The sequence below is a fragment of the Camelus ferus genome, chromosome 21 (assembly GCF_009834535.1).
Source record: "Camelus ferus isolate YT-003-E chromosome 21, BCGSAC_Cfer_1.0, whole genome shotgun sequence".
NCBI classification, from domain to species: Eukaryota; Metazoa; Chordata; class Mammalia; order Artiodactyla; family Camelidae; genus Camelus; species Camelus ferus.
This window is the reverse complement of record NC_045716.1, coordinates 6,958,650-6,975,238: the sequence shown is the minus strand read 5'-3', so window position 1 is coordinate 6,975,238 and position 16,589 is coordinate 6,958,650. Positions and strand designations below refer to the sequence as shown.

General features: G+C 43.2%; 1 protein-coding gene across 2 annotated transcripts in view; it reads left to right on the top strand.

The window, feature by feature from the left end:
* Positions 1-16,589, top strand: part of PAPPA2 (pappalysin 2) — a 249,137-nt gene that overhangs the window by 202,672 nt on the left and 29,876 nt on the right. For both annotated transcript variants that reach the window (XM_032463680.1, XM_006187282.3), the window contains exon 21: positions 7,363-7,434. In XM_032463680.1, coding sequence (XP_032319571.1) covers positions 7,363-7,434 — 72 coding nt within the window. The remainder of the gene's footprint in view (positions 1-7,362; positions 7,435-16,589) is intronic.

Sequence of the window (16,589 nt, the reverse complement as noted above, 5' to 3'; positions counted from 1 at the left end):
TGACTCCTAGAATGATATACCTTTCATTAAAGGAAGAATTTCTGAGGATTTACGTAGTCTGGGGTTTGGATGAGAAACAACTCAAAGTAGCAACTGGTATAAAAGGCAGAGTTAGGTCCTCCGGAGTTCAAACACTATGCACCTTACCCCTTAGAGCCTCTGTCCACTCACCAGCAAGGGTGACGATGGAGTGTTATTTGTCTTGAGGGGTTGTTATAAAAATTCAAAATAACCCTTTTGAAATGTCTTGCAGTTTGCTAACTCGTAGTTCCTCTGAATTATGAAAAATTGAAATTTCAGTTCACTTAGGACAAATCTTACCTTCGGAAATTCCCTGCGTCTCTGAAAAGACATCACCAGCTGTCTCTAAGAAAGAAAAATATTGTTCTATAAATTCTTTGCTTATTAGTGTGTGTGTGTGTCTAGGTAGAAATGTGTAGGTCGTTTGTTCGCCTTTTCTCTGTCCTTTTTACAAACGGGGCTGGGAAGACAATTAGTAGCCCGGCAGTGCTTCCTATTGGAACAGCTCTGACCAAAGAATCAATTGCTGACAGCTCTGGTTGTGGGACAAAGAGAGCAAGGATGAACACATACGATCATTTCTGAATGTTTCAAGGACAGGCTGGCTGTGGGAAACCAGAGGTAAAGATTTGAGATTCCCAAACGGACTCCGTGGGCCTTTGTTGTTGTAACGGTGTCTTCCTCCTTCACCTGCTACACTCAGGGACTTAGACCTTTCCGTGGTGATGGCATCAGCAGAGAAATAGCCCTGCAGAAAGAGAAGATGCCAAACAAAAGGACTTCTTGGCTGTCAAGCAAATCCCTGCCGGTCCAGGTGATGGAGCAGGGGAATATGGCAGTTGGGACAGACAGGAGACAGCCAGCTGCACCATCAGTACCGCCGCTCAGACCCAGGAACGAGGCCGCCACCAGACTGCCCTGTTGTGCCTCTCGGGCAGTACCTGGTTGCCTGGTGGTCTAGGGGGCCTGAGCTGGGGGCAGTGGGAAGAGCTCCCTGTGGACTTCCACTGCGAGCCCTTCATGCTGTTCTGAGCCCTGCTTTTCCTTGTCTTCATTTTCCCCTCCTTCTTCCTCTTTTCTGTTATTCTAACACCAAACTGTCAGAGTCTTGAGGGTAGGAATGTCTCGCCTTCATCCCCAGACCTCCTCAGTGCATGACTCCTTCCACCCGTTGCTCAGAACGAGGTTGCTGTCGGAAACCAAAGAGCCCGTAGCAAAGCTCGGCTCCCACATCCCCAGAGCCATTGCTCATGGCAAACCTTTGTATTTTTCCCAAAAGGCTATGTAAGGTTGATTTTTTAAATTATTGCCCTTAATTACTGTGTCTGGAGAATGTTTTATCAGATCTTGCGATTTTCCTATTTAAAATAGGAAAATTGATGTTTTGACTTAACGCTATAAAGAAGTGGTCTTTTGGAGAGATTATTTTCTGCACATAATACAGCAATTGTTTGCATGTAATGAGGTTTTCTAAATTGTGTTTGAAAATGTCTCTGAAGTACAAAAGGATCCATCGTAATGTATCATGTGAGTTTGCTTCATAAATTCATTTTTCACAGATTGAACAATACTTTTTCTTTTTTCTAGGTATCATAATGAGGAATTAGGGAGGTCCAAATTAGTGAGATTTTCCTGTGGCTACACACATTAGGTTTGCAAGGATTCTCAACACGGCATGGAATCCCTCTCTCAAATTCCCAGCTTTTCAACAGATTTGCTCAGTCAAAACAAATCTTAAAATTTCTGACTGTTTTCCCAAGTTGGTCCCCCAAGAATTAATAATTCCTTCAATGAAACCAGAATGTTTTAAGAGAAAGAGAAAAGCAGGGAGAGAAATAGAAGATAGTAACTCCCCAGGAGCCAGTTTCCCACTAACGTGTCTCCCCCTCCTGTCTGTCTCCTTGTCTCCTAATCCTTGGCCTCCCCTGACCTCAAGTGTCCTCTTGATGCGAGCAGTTGTGTGTAACAGCTCCAGTGACACTTGCCACACATCATGGGAGAACAAATCCCTCAGACGTGAGTCATGAGAAGATCTTCTTTTTCATCAGTTTTAAGTTTGGCGTTGTTCCCTCTCTGCTTGGATAAGCCTCAGGCATCAATTCCCTCTTCTCTCGAGAAGAGTAGACAAGACAGCCTTGGAGGATGAGCGAAAAGGAACCAAAAACCCGACTGCAGGGGCATGTGCTTTGATCCAAGTAAATATGCAGAATAATGCTGTCTTTGATTTAGGAGCTGCATGCATATATGGTAATAAGAAAATCGTCAAAAACCTGGGCAGGAGCGGAACTTTGTGGTCTGATGTGATTAGTAGCCCATTCTGTCAAGTAACTATGCCTGACGAAAAAAACAATTGAGCAATTTGGTGTTAGACCTTCATGTTGGCTAACCACCAGTCTTGTGACTTTTAACAAGACATTTAACCAGGCAACAGCCTTCATCCAGCTCTATGACCATCCTAATAACTCTTAACCGGTTTTCCTTCCCCTCCTGTCTCCCTCCCTCCCTTCTCTCTCTCTCTGTCTCTCTGTCTGTCTGTCTGTCTCTCCTTCTCTCCCTCTTCCCTGCTCCTCCTTTCCCTTCAGCTCTCCCTTTGCTCTTCCTTCCTGTCTTCTCTTTAATCCCTTGCTTTTTCAAAAAATTTAAAATGACCCAACCCAGAGGAAATCTTTAAACTGGTTTTCTCATAAACATTTCCTTTTGAAAAGTTCCAAACAAATCCTTGGCACTTAATTGTTCACCATTGATTCATCTGAGAAGTGGCTTGCTTATAGTATAACAACAATAGTTATAATCATATACAAATGTGTAGAAATAATAATTTTAACATTCAGAATAGTTGTTAACAATAGGGAGGAAGGAAGGAGAATGATGTTGGAGAGACACATTTAGGGGACAGTAATTGAATCTCTAGTGGCTCAAACTCTGGAAGCAGATACAGCAAAATGTTAAGATTTTATAAAATTGGGCAGAGGGTATGAGATGATCTTTCAGTTATTCTCTGTAGATTTCCAAATATAATATGTAGGGTTATAATTTATCAAAAGTATTCCAAATAGCCAAGACATGGAAACAACCTAAATGTGCATTGACAGATGACTGGATAAAGAAGTTGTGGTATATTTATACAATGGAATACTATTCAGCCATAAAAATGACAACATAACGCCATTTGCAGCAACATGGATGCTCCTGGAGAATGTCATTCTAAGTGAAGTAAGCCAGAAAGAGAAAGGAAAATACCATATGATATCACTCATATGTGGAATCTAAAAAAAAAAAAAAAAAGAAGAAGGAGACAAATGAACTTAAATATAAAACAGAAATAGACAAACCGTCTCACAGACATTGAATAAAAACTTGTGGTTGCTAGCAGGGAAAGGGGGTGGGAAGGGACAGACTGGGAGTTCAAGATTTGTAGGTACTGACAGGTATATATAGAATAGATAAACAAGTTTATACTGTATAGCACAGGGGAATATATTCAAGATCTTGTAGTAGCTCACAGTGAAAAAATACAAAAATGAATATATGTATATTCAGGTATGACAGAAGTTGACACAACATTGTAAACTGACTATAACTCAATTTAAAAAAAACGTATTCCAGAAAATAAGGAAGTCATATTGCACTGTTCAAAGATAGACTGAGGCATGCTAAAAATTTTAAGAGTTTATCTGAGCAAAAATCTACTTGAGTCGGGCAACACCAAACCAGAAGGGGTTGGGAGTGCTCCACCAACAGGAGCTGGGGAGAGACTTTATTTCAGAGGAAGATGGAAGGAAAGCGAGGAAACTGCTGATTGGTTATAGCCGAAAGCCCAGTTGGTGGTTCATGGCTGATTGTCCTTTGGTTTCAATTTCAAAACCTTGAAGCGTTGACAGGCTGAGATTCTGGTTTGCTTCCGCAGGCCACCAGGGCATTAGCGCCGCCTCAGTGTCATGGCTTCCTTGTTTAATTAATTTAACACACCTCCCCAGGAGCTAGTCCTTCTCTGCCTCCTTCACACTAGTTTTCTTCCTGTTCCACTTCCCTCTTTCACCACCCCACCGCAAACGTGCCCATAAAATTTAGGGCCTGAAAAACATTTCAAATTTTCCTCCAATTTTGATCAATAAGTAGTTATTCGATTAATTCTACATGCAGATCTTTTCTTATGAGCTGAATGACTTTTATAGGCCAGAAGATAAAGGAGAATCCGAGAGATACACCATCCCATTTAGTGGTTGACAAATGCTTGTTAAACATTGTCCCTAAGTCACTGAGATAAAATGTATGAATGGGAGACAGTCCCTATTCTCAAGGATTTTGCAACCTAGGTAGCAGGTGACACAGGTGCCAGAAACTTTTGCAGTTACAGAGATTAAGAAGCTTGCCAGTCTTAAAACCGAATTATAGAATATTAAAGAAAAATCACTGAGATGGGTGTCATCAATTCTACTATCATGAACTTACTCTATAGATATAATTGCATGTGAATGAAATGACTTATCTATAAGTTTTGGTTGTTAGAGCAGAAGACTGAAAATAACCTAAATATTCTTTAATACGGTGTGGTTAAGTCAGGTTACATCCACGCAGTGGAATAATACGCAGTCAGTAGAATGCAGCGTCACAGATACCGTAAAATGAACAGAAGACTAAGGAACATTATGAAGTGAAATACAGCAAGGCAAACAAACAGCAATAAACTAACACACTAAATAAGATGATAGTATTGTAGAATTTGTATGAGCAAATAAATAATTCTATATATGCATGTATGTGCACAGGCTATCTCTGTAATTTTACAAAAAAGAACTAAAAATAAGATGGGCGAAATTCAGGTAGTTGGGAGCAGGAGTAGGAGGGAGATTGTGTAGCCTTTTATGACTTCTCTATTTTTTTTACTATGAACGTGTATCACATAATAAAATAAATTACATAAAAATACAAAGATGTAGAAAATAAATTGGAAATAATAAGTGGAAAGAGCATTGGAGAAGAAGAATTGAAAGTGAAGACAGACTCTTTTCCGTTCTTTTTTTTTTTTTCTTCTGTTTTCCCCTTTGCAGTGTATTTTTAGAATTTCTCCTGCATGTGCAAAGGTGGTGGGTAGGGTAGAAGGTGGGTAGGGTAGAAGGTGTGAAGGGCCTAAGAGGAGCTGGTACTGTCAGTTCAGAGTGTTCTGCTGAGTTCTGGCTGTGGTGGTCTCGTGAGTCGGCCGAGGCTCAGCATCCCTTCACGTGGAGGAACTGCTGTCCTGCCAGCTACCCCCCCCCCCCCCCCCCCGCAGACCGTGAGCCTTTTCAGGGCAGCGACTGGACTGGTGAATCTTCAGATCTGTGACTGACCGACTACGGCGGGGTACCAGGGGTCTTTAGTGGATCCACTGGTATGAGAAGGAATAAAGTTACCATATATTTGCATTTCTAAGGGCTCAAGTTATGGCATTTTGCCATTACTGTTACTTGATGACAGCAACAAAGTGTGAAACATTTGTATTTTAAATAATGAAAGTCATGCCCACTGCTAAGTAGAGTTTTAGTGGGACCCACTTTAGAACACAAACAAGAATCGTTTCTACGCAGCAGAGCCATTGTTTATATGCAGATGGTTCTGCGTAAGTGGCCCTGAGGACAGGAGAATAGATCACGTTTTCAGTAGGCTAACACCCCATTGTGTTTACCTTATATGTTTGTATCATACTGTACAGTCGGCCCTTCGTATCAGCGGTTTCTACATCCTCAGATTCAACCAGCAGTGGATCAAAAATATTCAAAAAAAAAAACCCAGAAAGTTCCAAAAAGCAAAACTTCAGGCAACAATTTACATAGCATTTACATTGTATTTATAACTATTTACATAGCATTTACATTGTATAAGGTACTCTAAGTAATCTATAGATGATTTAACATGTAGGAGAAAGAATGTGTCTGAAGGTTACATACCAATACTACATCATTTTGTGTAAGGGACTTGAGCATCCTTGGATTCTGGCATCCTTGAGGGTCCTGGAACCAATCCCCTGTGGATACTAAGGGATGACTGTATATATTTAATAATTTATTTTTAGTGCAAAGATAAAGTAAGCAAAGTCACCTTCTACATTATTACAGTGCAGAATTTCGAATATCAACATTTTTTTTAGGGTTTATAGTATTTATTTCCCCTTCAGGGAAGCTGTGAAGGAGGATTTTTAGTTTACAGTAGCATAATTCCAGAAAAATACTGCAGATTTCCATTTTCATAACTGACTTTGAGGTATATTTTCATATACCTACATGTTAATATATGCAAATGTCTCCAACCTGATTATTGCAGAGTCTTAGCATTCTAGAATGTATACTTTTCAGTTACTGGGGGTGCAATTTCATATAAAACGCATCTCTCACTGTGCATTATTTTTCTTCGGAGTGCCCTGAACTTCTGTTGTACAGAATTTAAAATGGGAGTGTGAAAGCCCGCAAATGGGTGGGTTGGTAGCAGGTGATAAGGAGAATCTCCCTTTCCTTTTCTCTTTGAAACCTCTTCTGGGAATTTCTCTTTTTCTGAAACGTATCTTTTGAAAATTTTAAAACAGGAAAGTTAAAAGAAAAAAAGAACTCAATGAAAATGAGTTATTCTTATTCAACAAAGAACAGAGGACTGTTTGAATGCACATCTAGAAATGTTGGGATTGAGAGAGTCTCCGGTGTTTTAACCCGAACACGTTTTCACAAGCTCACCGGCCTAGTGTCAGTGCCCCTTTGGGTCCTGGTGGTTTCGCATTAGCCTGTTTGTCCCGCGCACGGACCCTCTGCTGTTTCCCACGAGAGCTGCAGAGAGTGCAGATCGGCCTCCATTCCTTGCTTGGTCCCTGCATCTTGTGATCAGGACTCCTGAGATCCATTTTCAGCTCAAGACTCTTTTTATGAAGCTCTGTTTCTCAGCCTTTGAAACTCCATGATGTTTCCTGATCAATGCAGCCATTTCACAATTTCTTGTAATGTTATTTACAATTTTAAAACCAATGGAAGCCATATTACGCCTAGAGCCAAGCTGACGTCACTGTGGTATTGGGGATGGTTTTTTTTTTCATCATACCTACCCCACTCTAGACATTTTGATGTCTTGAGGAGGGTGAAGAGGATGAAGAGGATGGAAAATTCCTTCCACTGAGAGTTGCTGCCTTGGCTCCACGGGCAGGATTAGCAGCTCCGCGGGAAAGACCAGATGGTGGGCCGGCCCTCTTCCTGGGGCGAGGGCCAGGCTCGCTCCTCCGGGAACGGGGTTGGGCCGGTGGGGTAAGTGCAGGAGTTGCCCTTTCTCTCACTGACCAGGTGTCTTGTTTTTGTTTTCGGTTCCTCCCATCTTCCCCTTCAGAGCATCGTGTGCACTGGGCGGCGTCAGTGGCACCCAGACCCCCTCCTGATCCACTGCATCCAGTCCTGTGAGGTAAGCCACCTCCCCGTCCCCAGACCCAGACCAGATGTGCCTGGTCTGCTCAGCTTACAGAGACGTGAGTCCTTTTGGTTCAATAGCTTGCCCCTTCCCCTCTCCTACATCCTTTGTTTACTCTCTTAACTTCAGCTCTGCAATCCCAAAATTACAGATATTAGAATTTCTGATTTTGCCTTCTTTTTTTTTAAGCAAAGTCTCCAGGGTACCATTTTAAATGACTTAATGAAAAATAAGTTAAAAGCAAGTCAGAATAATTTATGGTTTTGGGATTCTCTAGCTTAGTTAGATCAGACTTTTGTAGATCAATGGCCCACGGGCAGGGGTTGGGCCAGCAGTGTCTAAAAACAATCTTGTTTTGGTTGCTAACGCTTAAAAATTGGGATTTTCACATAACATTCATATGTGTTTGTGTAACATTATACACATACACATAGACACATATGCCAAATAAATATGAAACTCACGGTGCAAAGATTTTTCTCTTGAGAAACAAGAATATGTGGCAACCATGGCAACAATTAGCTGGCTCTGAGTGGCAGCTACAACTCGGAGGACCAGTTCAGCACAGACCAACACCTTTAGCTTCTTGCCTCCTGGGCTTCTCTCATGGACATCAGCTGCCTGCATCACTTGGGCATCTGTTTTCAACCTCTGAGGAGGACCTGTCGTCCATTGTTGATTAGCTCAAACTAGACCCTTACTACCTCAAGGAATCCTGTTTATGTTACCGAAAAGCCAACGCCTGTACCCCGACAGCCGAATTGAGTGTTGGAGGCAGAGTTTTGGGAGGATAGAAAAGAACAGCTTTATTCCTTTGCCAGGCAAAGGGAGTCACTGCAGGCTGATGCCTTCAAGACCGTGAGCCTGCCTTGGGGGAAGGGTCCCGCTGTCTTATAGGAAAATGGGAACAGGAGGGTGATAGCAATCAAGGTGTGAGCAGGGGCTGCATTCCTTTCATCTCGATAAGAACCTGCTGTTGTGATGGGGGAATTCAGGAGGGTCTGCCCATTTTCTTGAGGTTCACTCCACGACCTTCTTTCAAGACCTCTAGGGTCAAAGGCTAAGTTATTCTAAGAAACGACGCGCAGGAGGGAGCGTGTTAGTCGTAAGATCAGTTTAGCTGGAAGTACAGGCCTGAACAGCTCAGTCGCCCTCTTGGGAGTTTTCTACTCCTTCATTTACTTCTTCATTTACTTCTCCTTTGGCTGATGGAGCCAAGGTAGAAACTCACAAGGTCGATTCCTCTCCCAGTGGGGGACTTAGGGAACGGTGAGGGCCTTAACTAAATTAACAGGAGTTGTTGCAAGAAAGAGTCAAGTTGAGGCAGAGCCTAGCTGAGGGAGGATGGCCCAGGCATCCTGAGCTGGGGGATATTACACACACACACACACACACACACACCATTCAAGCCCTCTCACCCTGGGAATAGCTGGTAACAAATACAAATACTCTCGTCTCAATCACAACAGGCTTTGTCATACAGATCTCTCACTGGAAGTCATTAAGCCACTTAGCAGCAAGGCTTGGCTAATTCGGGCTGTGCCTTGTGCACTGGAGGGAGCTGTTTAACTGCCATTGACTTGCAGCTCCCTCCCCCCGCCCCACACACCCGGCCCACATGCCTGTTAGTCCCTCGACTGATTCTTCTCTATCTCGGTTCCTCTTGATCGAATTCTGGGAAACTGGAATCTCCATGAGGCCAAAGAAGGGGAAAGGGTGGGGTTGGAGACAAAGGGAAAACTGGGTGGGGAAATGACACCAGTAAAATAGAGTTCTGAGAGCGCATCAGGAAAAATGCTAGCATGGAGTGTGCTTTGTTACAGAGTGGGCCAACAAAACAGCTCATCTTCTGCCATCATTAGAAAAACAGATGGCAGTGGGGTGGGGAGGACGGCGGAGAGTGACTCATCTGCTGGGCAGGGGGTAAGAAGAGGGAAGAGGAGGCCAGGGAAGGAGGGAGATAAACAGACAGACGACTTGGGAACTGGGAAGAGATCAAAAGGACCCTGAGAATTCCCTTCTGCCACTTCCATGCATGAGCGCAGGAGGAAGGGTGGAGGACAGGGCTTGGAGCTGGCTTCGGTGTTTCCCAGAAGGTTACAACACAGAGCTTTCCCCTTTTGTCCTCCCTCCACACTGCACCCCAGCACATCCTCTGGATCCCTTCCCAGCCCCTTTGCGATGTGACAAGAAACAAAACTGCATTCCCTCTTGTGACCCCCCCTGCCCAACTGCTATCACACACAGCTGAGGCTTGACCACCACACCGCTGTCGGTGCTCCCACTTCAGGGGTTCTCAAAGCGTGGCCCCTGGACCAGCACAGTTGGCATCACCTGGGAAGCTGTGAAAAACGCACATCCTCAGGCCCCACCCCAGACTAACTGAATCAGAGATGCTGGGTGTGGGGCCCAGCTGTATGTGTTGTAACAAGGCTTCCAGGTGATTCTGAAGGCTGCTAAACTTGGGGAACCACCACTCAGGCCTCCATGGGCACAGACCGGAAGACTCCTAGCCTAGGGGTCCCTCATCGGAAGCTTTCTTGGTCTAGGAATAATTCTAGCCAACGTGATTTACATTCCGATTATTTTACAGTATTTCCCGAGACTGTCTGGGTAGGACGAGTTTACAGGACACGATTTTGCTCCTGGTTTCCCAGCCAAGACTAGGACGTGGGGGGAGTAAATCCACTTAACAGGCTAGAAGGAAGAATCAAAGAAAAAAAGAATCACCACCTGTAGAAAAGGAAGGGAAGTTGGACAGGGAGGCACATGGGGAGAAGGAGAAACAACTCTGAAGGAGTAAGTCATAAGAAAGCCAGAGAGGGAGGGCGAGGACGAGAGAGAAAGGACAAGGGAGGCTGAAACTGGCATGTTCTAGGGGCAACTTGGCAGACACTGGATTCTTCACTGGAAAAAGTCAGCTAAATATATTAGGGCGAACCGAAGAGCGTCAGAGACAGACGGAAGGAAAACAGACCCGGAGGCAAGATAAACCAAAGAGGGCTAGGTGGGCAAGAGGACGTTTCAAAACGTGCGGCCCAGAAATCTGAGCTCAAATTAGATACTTTGTGCCCCAGTGTGTAAAACGGGTTTTCTTGTTTTGCATTCCAATACCAAATTTAATTCTAAGATGTCCCCTTAAGACAGTCAGCCTCGTGAGAGTGAAGCCCCTCACTCTTTATTTCTCTCAAAGCACCCACGGCAGCGAATCCATCCCCTCCGGGTCCCAGTCCATGCCTCCCATTGTGTCACTTCTGCATCTCTGTTTGTGTCGTATCCTCTTGGCCGCAGAGACTTAGCCTTCAGTTCTGCCCTACTCTCTGCCTCTCACAGAAATTACACCAGAAACTAATACAACATTGTAAATTTTTTAAAAAAAGCTAAATAAATAAATAACAAAAAATAAAATAAAATATAACCTGAGGGGGAAAAGCAAAAAAATAAAAAATAAGTTTAAAATCTCACGTAAATAATGCCATCTTCTCATTGTCACTTATGCTCTCATTGTCTCGAGGACACATGTTGACCACGTATCTGCAATCCAAACGTGTTCGTACGTTAAATTCCATTTTTCTAGTTGTCTCTTGTGTTTAGCCTTCTTGACCTCCAAGCTCCTTGTGCTTTCTGTTTCTAGGTTGCCAATGGGTGGGGAGTGGTAATTTGGTTGGTGGAAAGGTTTTGAAGTTAAACAAATGTAGATTCAAACCTTGGGTTAATTGAGTGGGGTGAGCTTGGTGTCTTAATCTGTACTGGGAAGTGGGGGCCACACAGCCACTTTAAGGAGTTGTGATGATGGATTAACTCGATAATGGACATAACACGTGTAAGCATCGTGCTGAGCCTGGTCCGTAAGAGATGCTGATCGGGCGGTGGCATATGTTGTGAACTATTAGCTACTTTGTGAATTCTTTCTGAATGAATGAAGCAGAAAGCAGGGGCAGAGCTGCTGGTTGACCTCAGCGGGGTTAGATGCAAACTCTGGAGATGAGAAAAGGAAAAACAGGAGAAGAAAGGGAAACAGGAGACCCACTGAGATCCATAATTCACAGATCACTTGGAGACAGCTGCTGAATCCAGCCAGTCACCAGGTCAGCCGTCACCAGATCACCATATGAGGCCTTCTACTCATTCCTCCTGGTACCCCCTTGCTGGGGCCTCGCCATCTCTCATCTGGGCTATTGTCTTGGTCTCATTGTCCTCCCTAATCCCAGACCTGTGCCCATTAAATTTATAGACAAGCACACGAACAGTGTACAAAACAAATACTTATTCTGCCAAATGCTTGTCAATAAAGCCCATCATGGAGAAAGAAAGAGGGCGCGAGAGAGAGAGAGGGTTTTCCTCATTTTGTGGGGTAATAATTGAAGTGAATGTTCCCTCCATCCATGAACGCATGATACAGTCAGATCATAGAAGTGTTATCCTCCCTTTTTTCCTTCCTTCTTCCGTCCTTCCTCTTTCATAAAAAATCATATTTATTAATTCTAACAAAATCTACAGTCCTAGTTTCCACTTAAACTAAGAACATCTCGTTGTCTCGAGAATGCAGGTGGAAATAAAGACCACACTGAAGCCTCCTTTCGGATAGAAATGACTAATTTCCTTCCCGCAGGATGATTAAAACCGAGTGCCCACTGACCTACACTTTGGCTCTGCTTTTTCCCGTGCGCACGCACCTCTCGTGAGTTTGTCACGCTTCCCAGCAGCCTTCATTCTGGATGACAGGTTCTCATATTCTGTCTTCAGCCTTTTGCAGGTTTTTGTTGAGCTGTGCTCTTTCTTTTTCAAAAGAGGGAGCTGTGGAGGAGGACAGAGGCAGGGTGATGTCAGAAGAACTGGGTTCAAGTTCTGAGTCTACCCTTGAGAGCTATGTGTAGTATCTGTCTGGCTTCCTCGCAAAACTCCCTGTGAGAATCAAAGGAACTAACTGATGTTAAAGTGTTGTATAAGTTTCCAAATGACATATTTGTAGTGATAGGGCCTAAGGAATGACATGCATCTCTGTGTAGGGACAAGGTCTTATGAAACAATAAGTATATTAAGAATCAAGAAACAGTTCGCTTACATCCAGTTTATATCTTTCTGAGTATTTATTATATGCTGCAGGTGGACGTGGTTAATTGATGTTCTTGAGAATTCGAACAAAACTTAGAAAACTTTTAAAGATTTTTGGGAGAATTTCAAGTAAGTCTCTCTAGACATGCCGCCGTCTCTTATATAATTCTTTTACATACCCTTGTAAATGACTGTCATCTCACACATTTTTTAAAGACTATATGTAGGTCCATCCTTCCAATAGTCTGTGAGCTTCTGAGTGGTAGGGTGTGTTTTAGTCCTTTGAAAAACACAGGCCTAATTCGTCAGCGACACCTGCTCCTACCTCTGGAGAGGCAGGGAGAGAGAGCTGAAGGGTAGACCTTTGACTTTGAGAGTCTTAAATTGAGAATGATTGACTCAGTCTTCCGAGGAGCAGCACAGTGGAAGTAAAGGTAGGAAAGGAACAGAAAGAGAAGGAAGAGATTACAGCTCTGTCATGCATAGAATCAGAAAGCCTTTCAAGAGATGCAGTGAGGGCAGCAGTGGGAGAGGGAGGCTGAAGGGAGGCTGTCTGGGGTCTGGAGGCCGGCTTGGACCTCAGTTCCATCCCTTAGTACATCCTCGGACAAGTCAGTTAACTTTTCTGAAAACTTAAATTTTCTCAGCTTCAAAATTAAATGGATACAATTTAGTTTTTAAATTTATGGGTCAGATACCTGATTCAGAGACCTATGGAGATGCACCCAGCGGGGTGTAGTTTGGGGCCCTCAGAGAGGTCATTCTTCAATAGAATGTGAGTCATGATGATTTTTCAGGAATAATAACTCCAAACCTCTTTGGTTTCTGGAGATTTCTGCCTTCTCCATGGATTTTTGATCTTGATTTTCCCTATGGGTCCTTCTCTTAAAGGCTCCCTGTTCAGATTTGTGGCCTTGATTTCTTACTCACTGGGATGAGCTGCATTTTGGAAATCTGTTGGCTCTGTCCTTCCTTGGCTTCAGTCCAAGGCCAGTTCTGCTTTTGGTTTTGCTGCTTCCATCCTGGTACTGGCTAGCGAGCGAGGACTCAGACTAAGATAGGGTAGATGTGAGAATCGGAACATGATAAAGGACATGCAAGCACCTATCGTATGAATGTTCAATAAACATTAACTGTGTGTGATCAGTGTTAATTGAGTCTCATTTATCTGTAATGCTTGGTGACTTCTGTTGCTCGAAGGAAAATTAATGCTTTTCCCCACTATTTATTCTCAGAAGACTGTAGCAGGCATTACATGTAGAGGTGCATATACATTGAGAGAGTGAAAAGCCATGCTGATCTGGAGGAAGATCTGGTAAAGGATTGCTTAATAAGACACTTTGGAGTCCCTGTCTAATCATTCTGATGTTCTTGAAGGAATGAGGAGCTTACAGAATTCTGGAAGGAATATGTAGGATATACCATTTTAAAAGAAAGGGAGTTGCACAGTAAAGGCTATACGCCTGCAAGCTTGGTTTTTCTACTAGGAAAAGTTCTAGGAAAACTCTAAGCCCAGTGTTTATAAGGAGCATGCGCTCCGTTATTGATGTCTCCTTTATTAAAGACAGAATGATTGGTCAAAGAGATAAAGGAGAAATCACTTAAATTTAGATGATGTGTCATTCTAGTCCAAATGATAAGCCCCTAATTCAAGAGCGAGCCACAGTTTGAATAAAAGTGGATTTGTTCAGAGGGATGAACACTCTAGACTGAGTGTAGGCCGTCTCAGAAGGTCAGAGAGGCCACGAGGCAAGGGGGCACTGAGGGGGGAGGGGGGAGAGGGGAGGGGTTAGAGTAAAATTAAATACACACTCCATAGATGGAGTGCAGGCCATCCCAGAAAGCAAGAGAGAGAAGCCCTGAGATGCAGTGCTGTTAGTTTTTAAATGCTTGGTAATTTCATATGCTAATAAGTAGGAGGATTATTCTAACTACTTTGGGGAAGGGGCAGGGATCCCCAGGAATTGGGCCACTTTTTGACCTTTTATGGCTAGCCTGGGAACTGTCATGGCACCTGTGGGCGTGTCATTCACCATGCTGGTATATTACCATGAGTGTATAATGGAGCTTAAGGTCTAGTGGATATCAAAAGTCTCATCATCTTGGGCCTCAGGGTCTATTGAGAGTTGACTTTTCCACCATTTTGGTGCTAATTGCTGTGTCATCCCTTTAATGGATGTGCCCTGCCCCCTTCCTACCTGTCTCATAAGGGGTTGACCACATGTTGCCTCATTACTGTAGATTGTGGTGAACTGAGGTGAACCATCCAGTGGAAAACTCAAGACTTGTTCTGACCACACCTTGTCTTCACTCATTTCCTGGGGGCAATGGACTGGGCTGGTAGTTTTTGTTCTTGTTTTTAAATGTGCTTAAGAAGTACATGGGATGCTTATTTTAAATATGTAGATTCTTAGGTTCTGCCCCTCCCTTCCAATTTTTACTTATCAAATCTTATGTGAAACCCAAGAATTTGCTTTTTAAAGAAATACTCCAGGTCCTTCTAATGTAGCTGGTCCTCAACTGCACTTTGAAAGACACTGGGCGTGGATGAATTAATCCACTTGCTGATAATTGTATGCAGTAGCACCCAGGTCACATCTTGGGAGAAAACGATCGACCTACCAATCTTCTTGAATAAATGAAGAAATCACCTGAAATAGAATAACATTAAGAAAGATCAAGGATAGAGGTAAAAATATCTGGCAGATGGCGGTAATACTGAAATTCTTGTAAGTCAGAAAAGACTGAATTGTTTTAAAATTATAATTAAAAAATTTTTAAATGATGTTTAATCGTGAGTAAGCAGCTGCCTGACTCAGTTCTTAAAACGGCAAGCGACATGCCAATAAGTACACGTGGGACCAGCAGGAAATCAGAGTAGTTAACCGACTCGTTTTCTCACTGTTGATCTGGTCCTGTTTTCTCTTTGGGTCCAGCTTCCACGGCCTTTAGAAAACACAGAATATGTTGCTGGGAACAAGAATAATATCAAAAACTTAATAGTAATATTTCTGGGGGGAAAAAAATCAAAAGAATTGGGATTTTTAAGCCTAAGAAGAGAAGGCTAACGATTAATGTAGCCAATATGTTCATGGAGTAAACATTTTATACAGAGAAGAGTTAATAGTCACCACCCCCAGCAACAACAAATCAGAAAATAATGGGCTTAAAAAACTGAATGAACTCTTTAAAGTAAATCTGTATGAGAATATCCTAAAAGTGTTAGACTTTATACAAGGTCATGAAGGGAAGTGTTGAAAGGCAGACTAGTCTTTGGAGCATTTTAAAGGGCTATGTTTTGTCTTCTCTCTGAAGTGGTTGAGCATTTTCTGATGTCTCAGACACAGATGGGTCAGTTTGCTCTTTCCCTGTAAATCTAGCACTCTGTGGATTTAGGTGTAAATGTATTTGTGTTTTCTTAAAGCGACCAGTAGACCCATTTTTAAGTGTCATGCCTACGTGAGTACTACCTTGACAGGAATTTGAGTAGGAAGGAGTTGGGAGTGGAAGGATAGGGGTGAGGATGCTTTGGGGGCAAATTTAGCTTCAGCAGAGCGAATGCATTTACTTTAATGTAGGTGGGCAGTTGCATTGTTTTTACACATTTAGTGGTTGGTAATAACAGTGCTTCCATCATTAATTCATTCCATCTGCTCCCCTCATTCCTTGGATTCTTTCTTCTGTGTTGTCTTGGACCTCCCTTTGCCTCCGTTTTATTATTTATATTCCAGATGGCAACCCTGTTTGTTCTGTCTGGGACATGCATGGGCACTGCCCGGGTTCACAACTCTACGTCTAGGTTGCAGTGGCTGGTATGTAACTCTTGAGGTGGAAATGATAGCATGGAAATCGAGTTTTTATTGCACCTTTTTTTTTTTGTGTGGTCTTTCCCAGACTTTGAGCCCAGAAGATATAGAGAGGAGCTAGAGCCTGACTTGCAGGTCCTGTTTTAGGAGCTGCGCTTCGCACCGGGGCGCAGAATGCCAGCCTGCAGGTCTGAATGTGATGATCAGAGGTGGGGGTGGGAGAGGGTCCCAGGTCAGCCTGCATGTGACGATACAAGGAACAGTGATTATTACCTGCCTCTGCGTGAT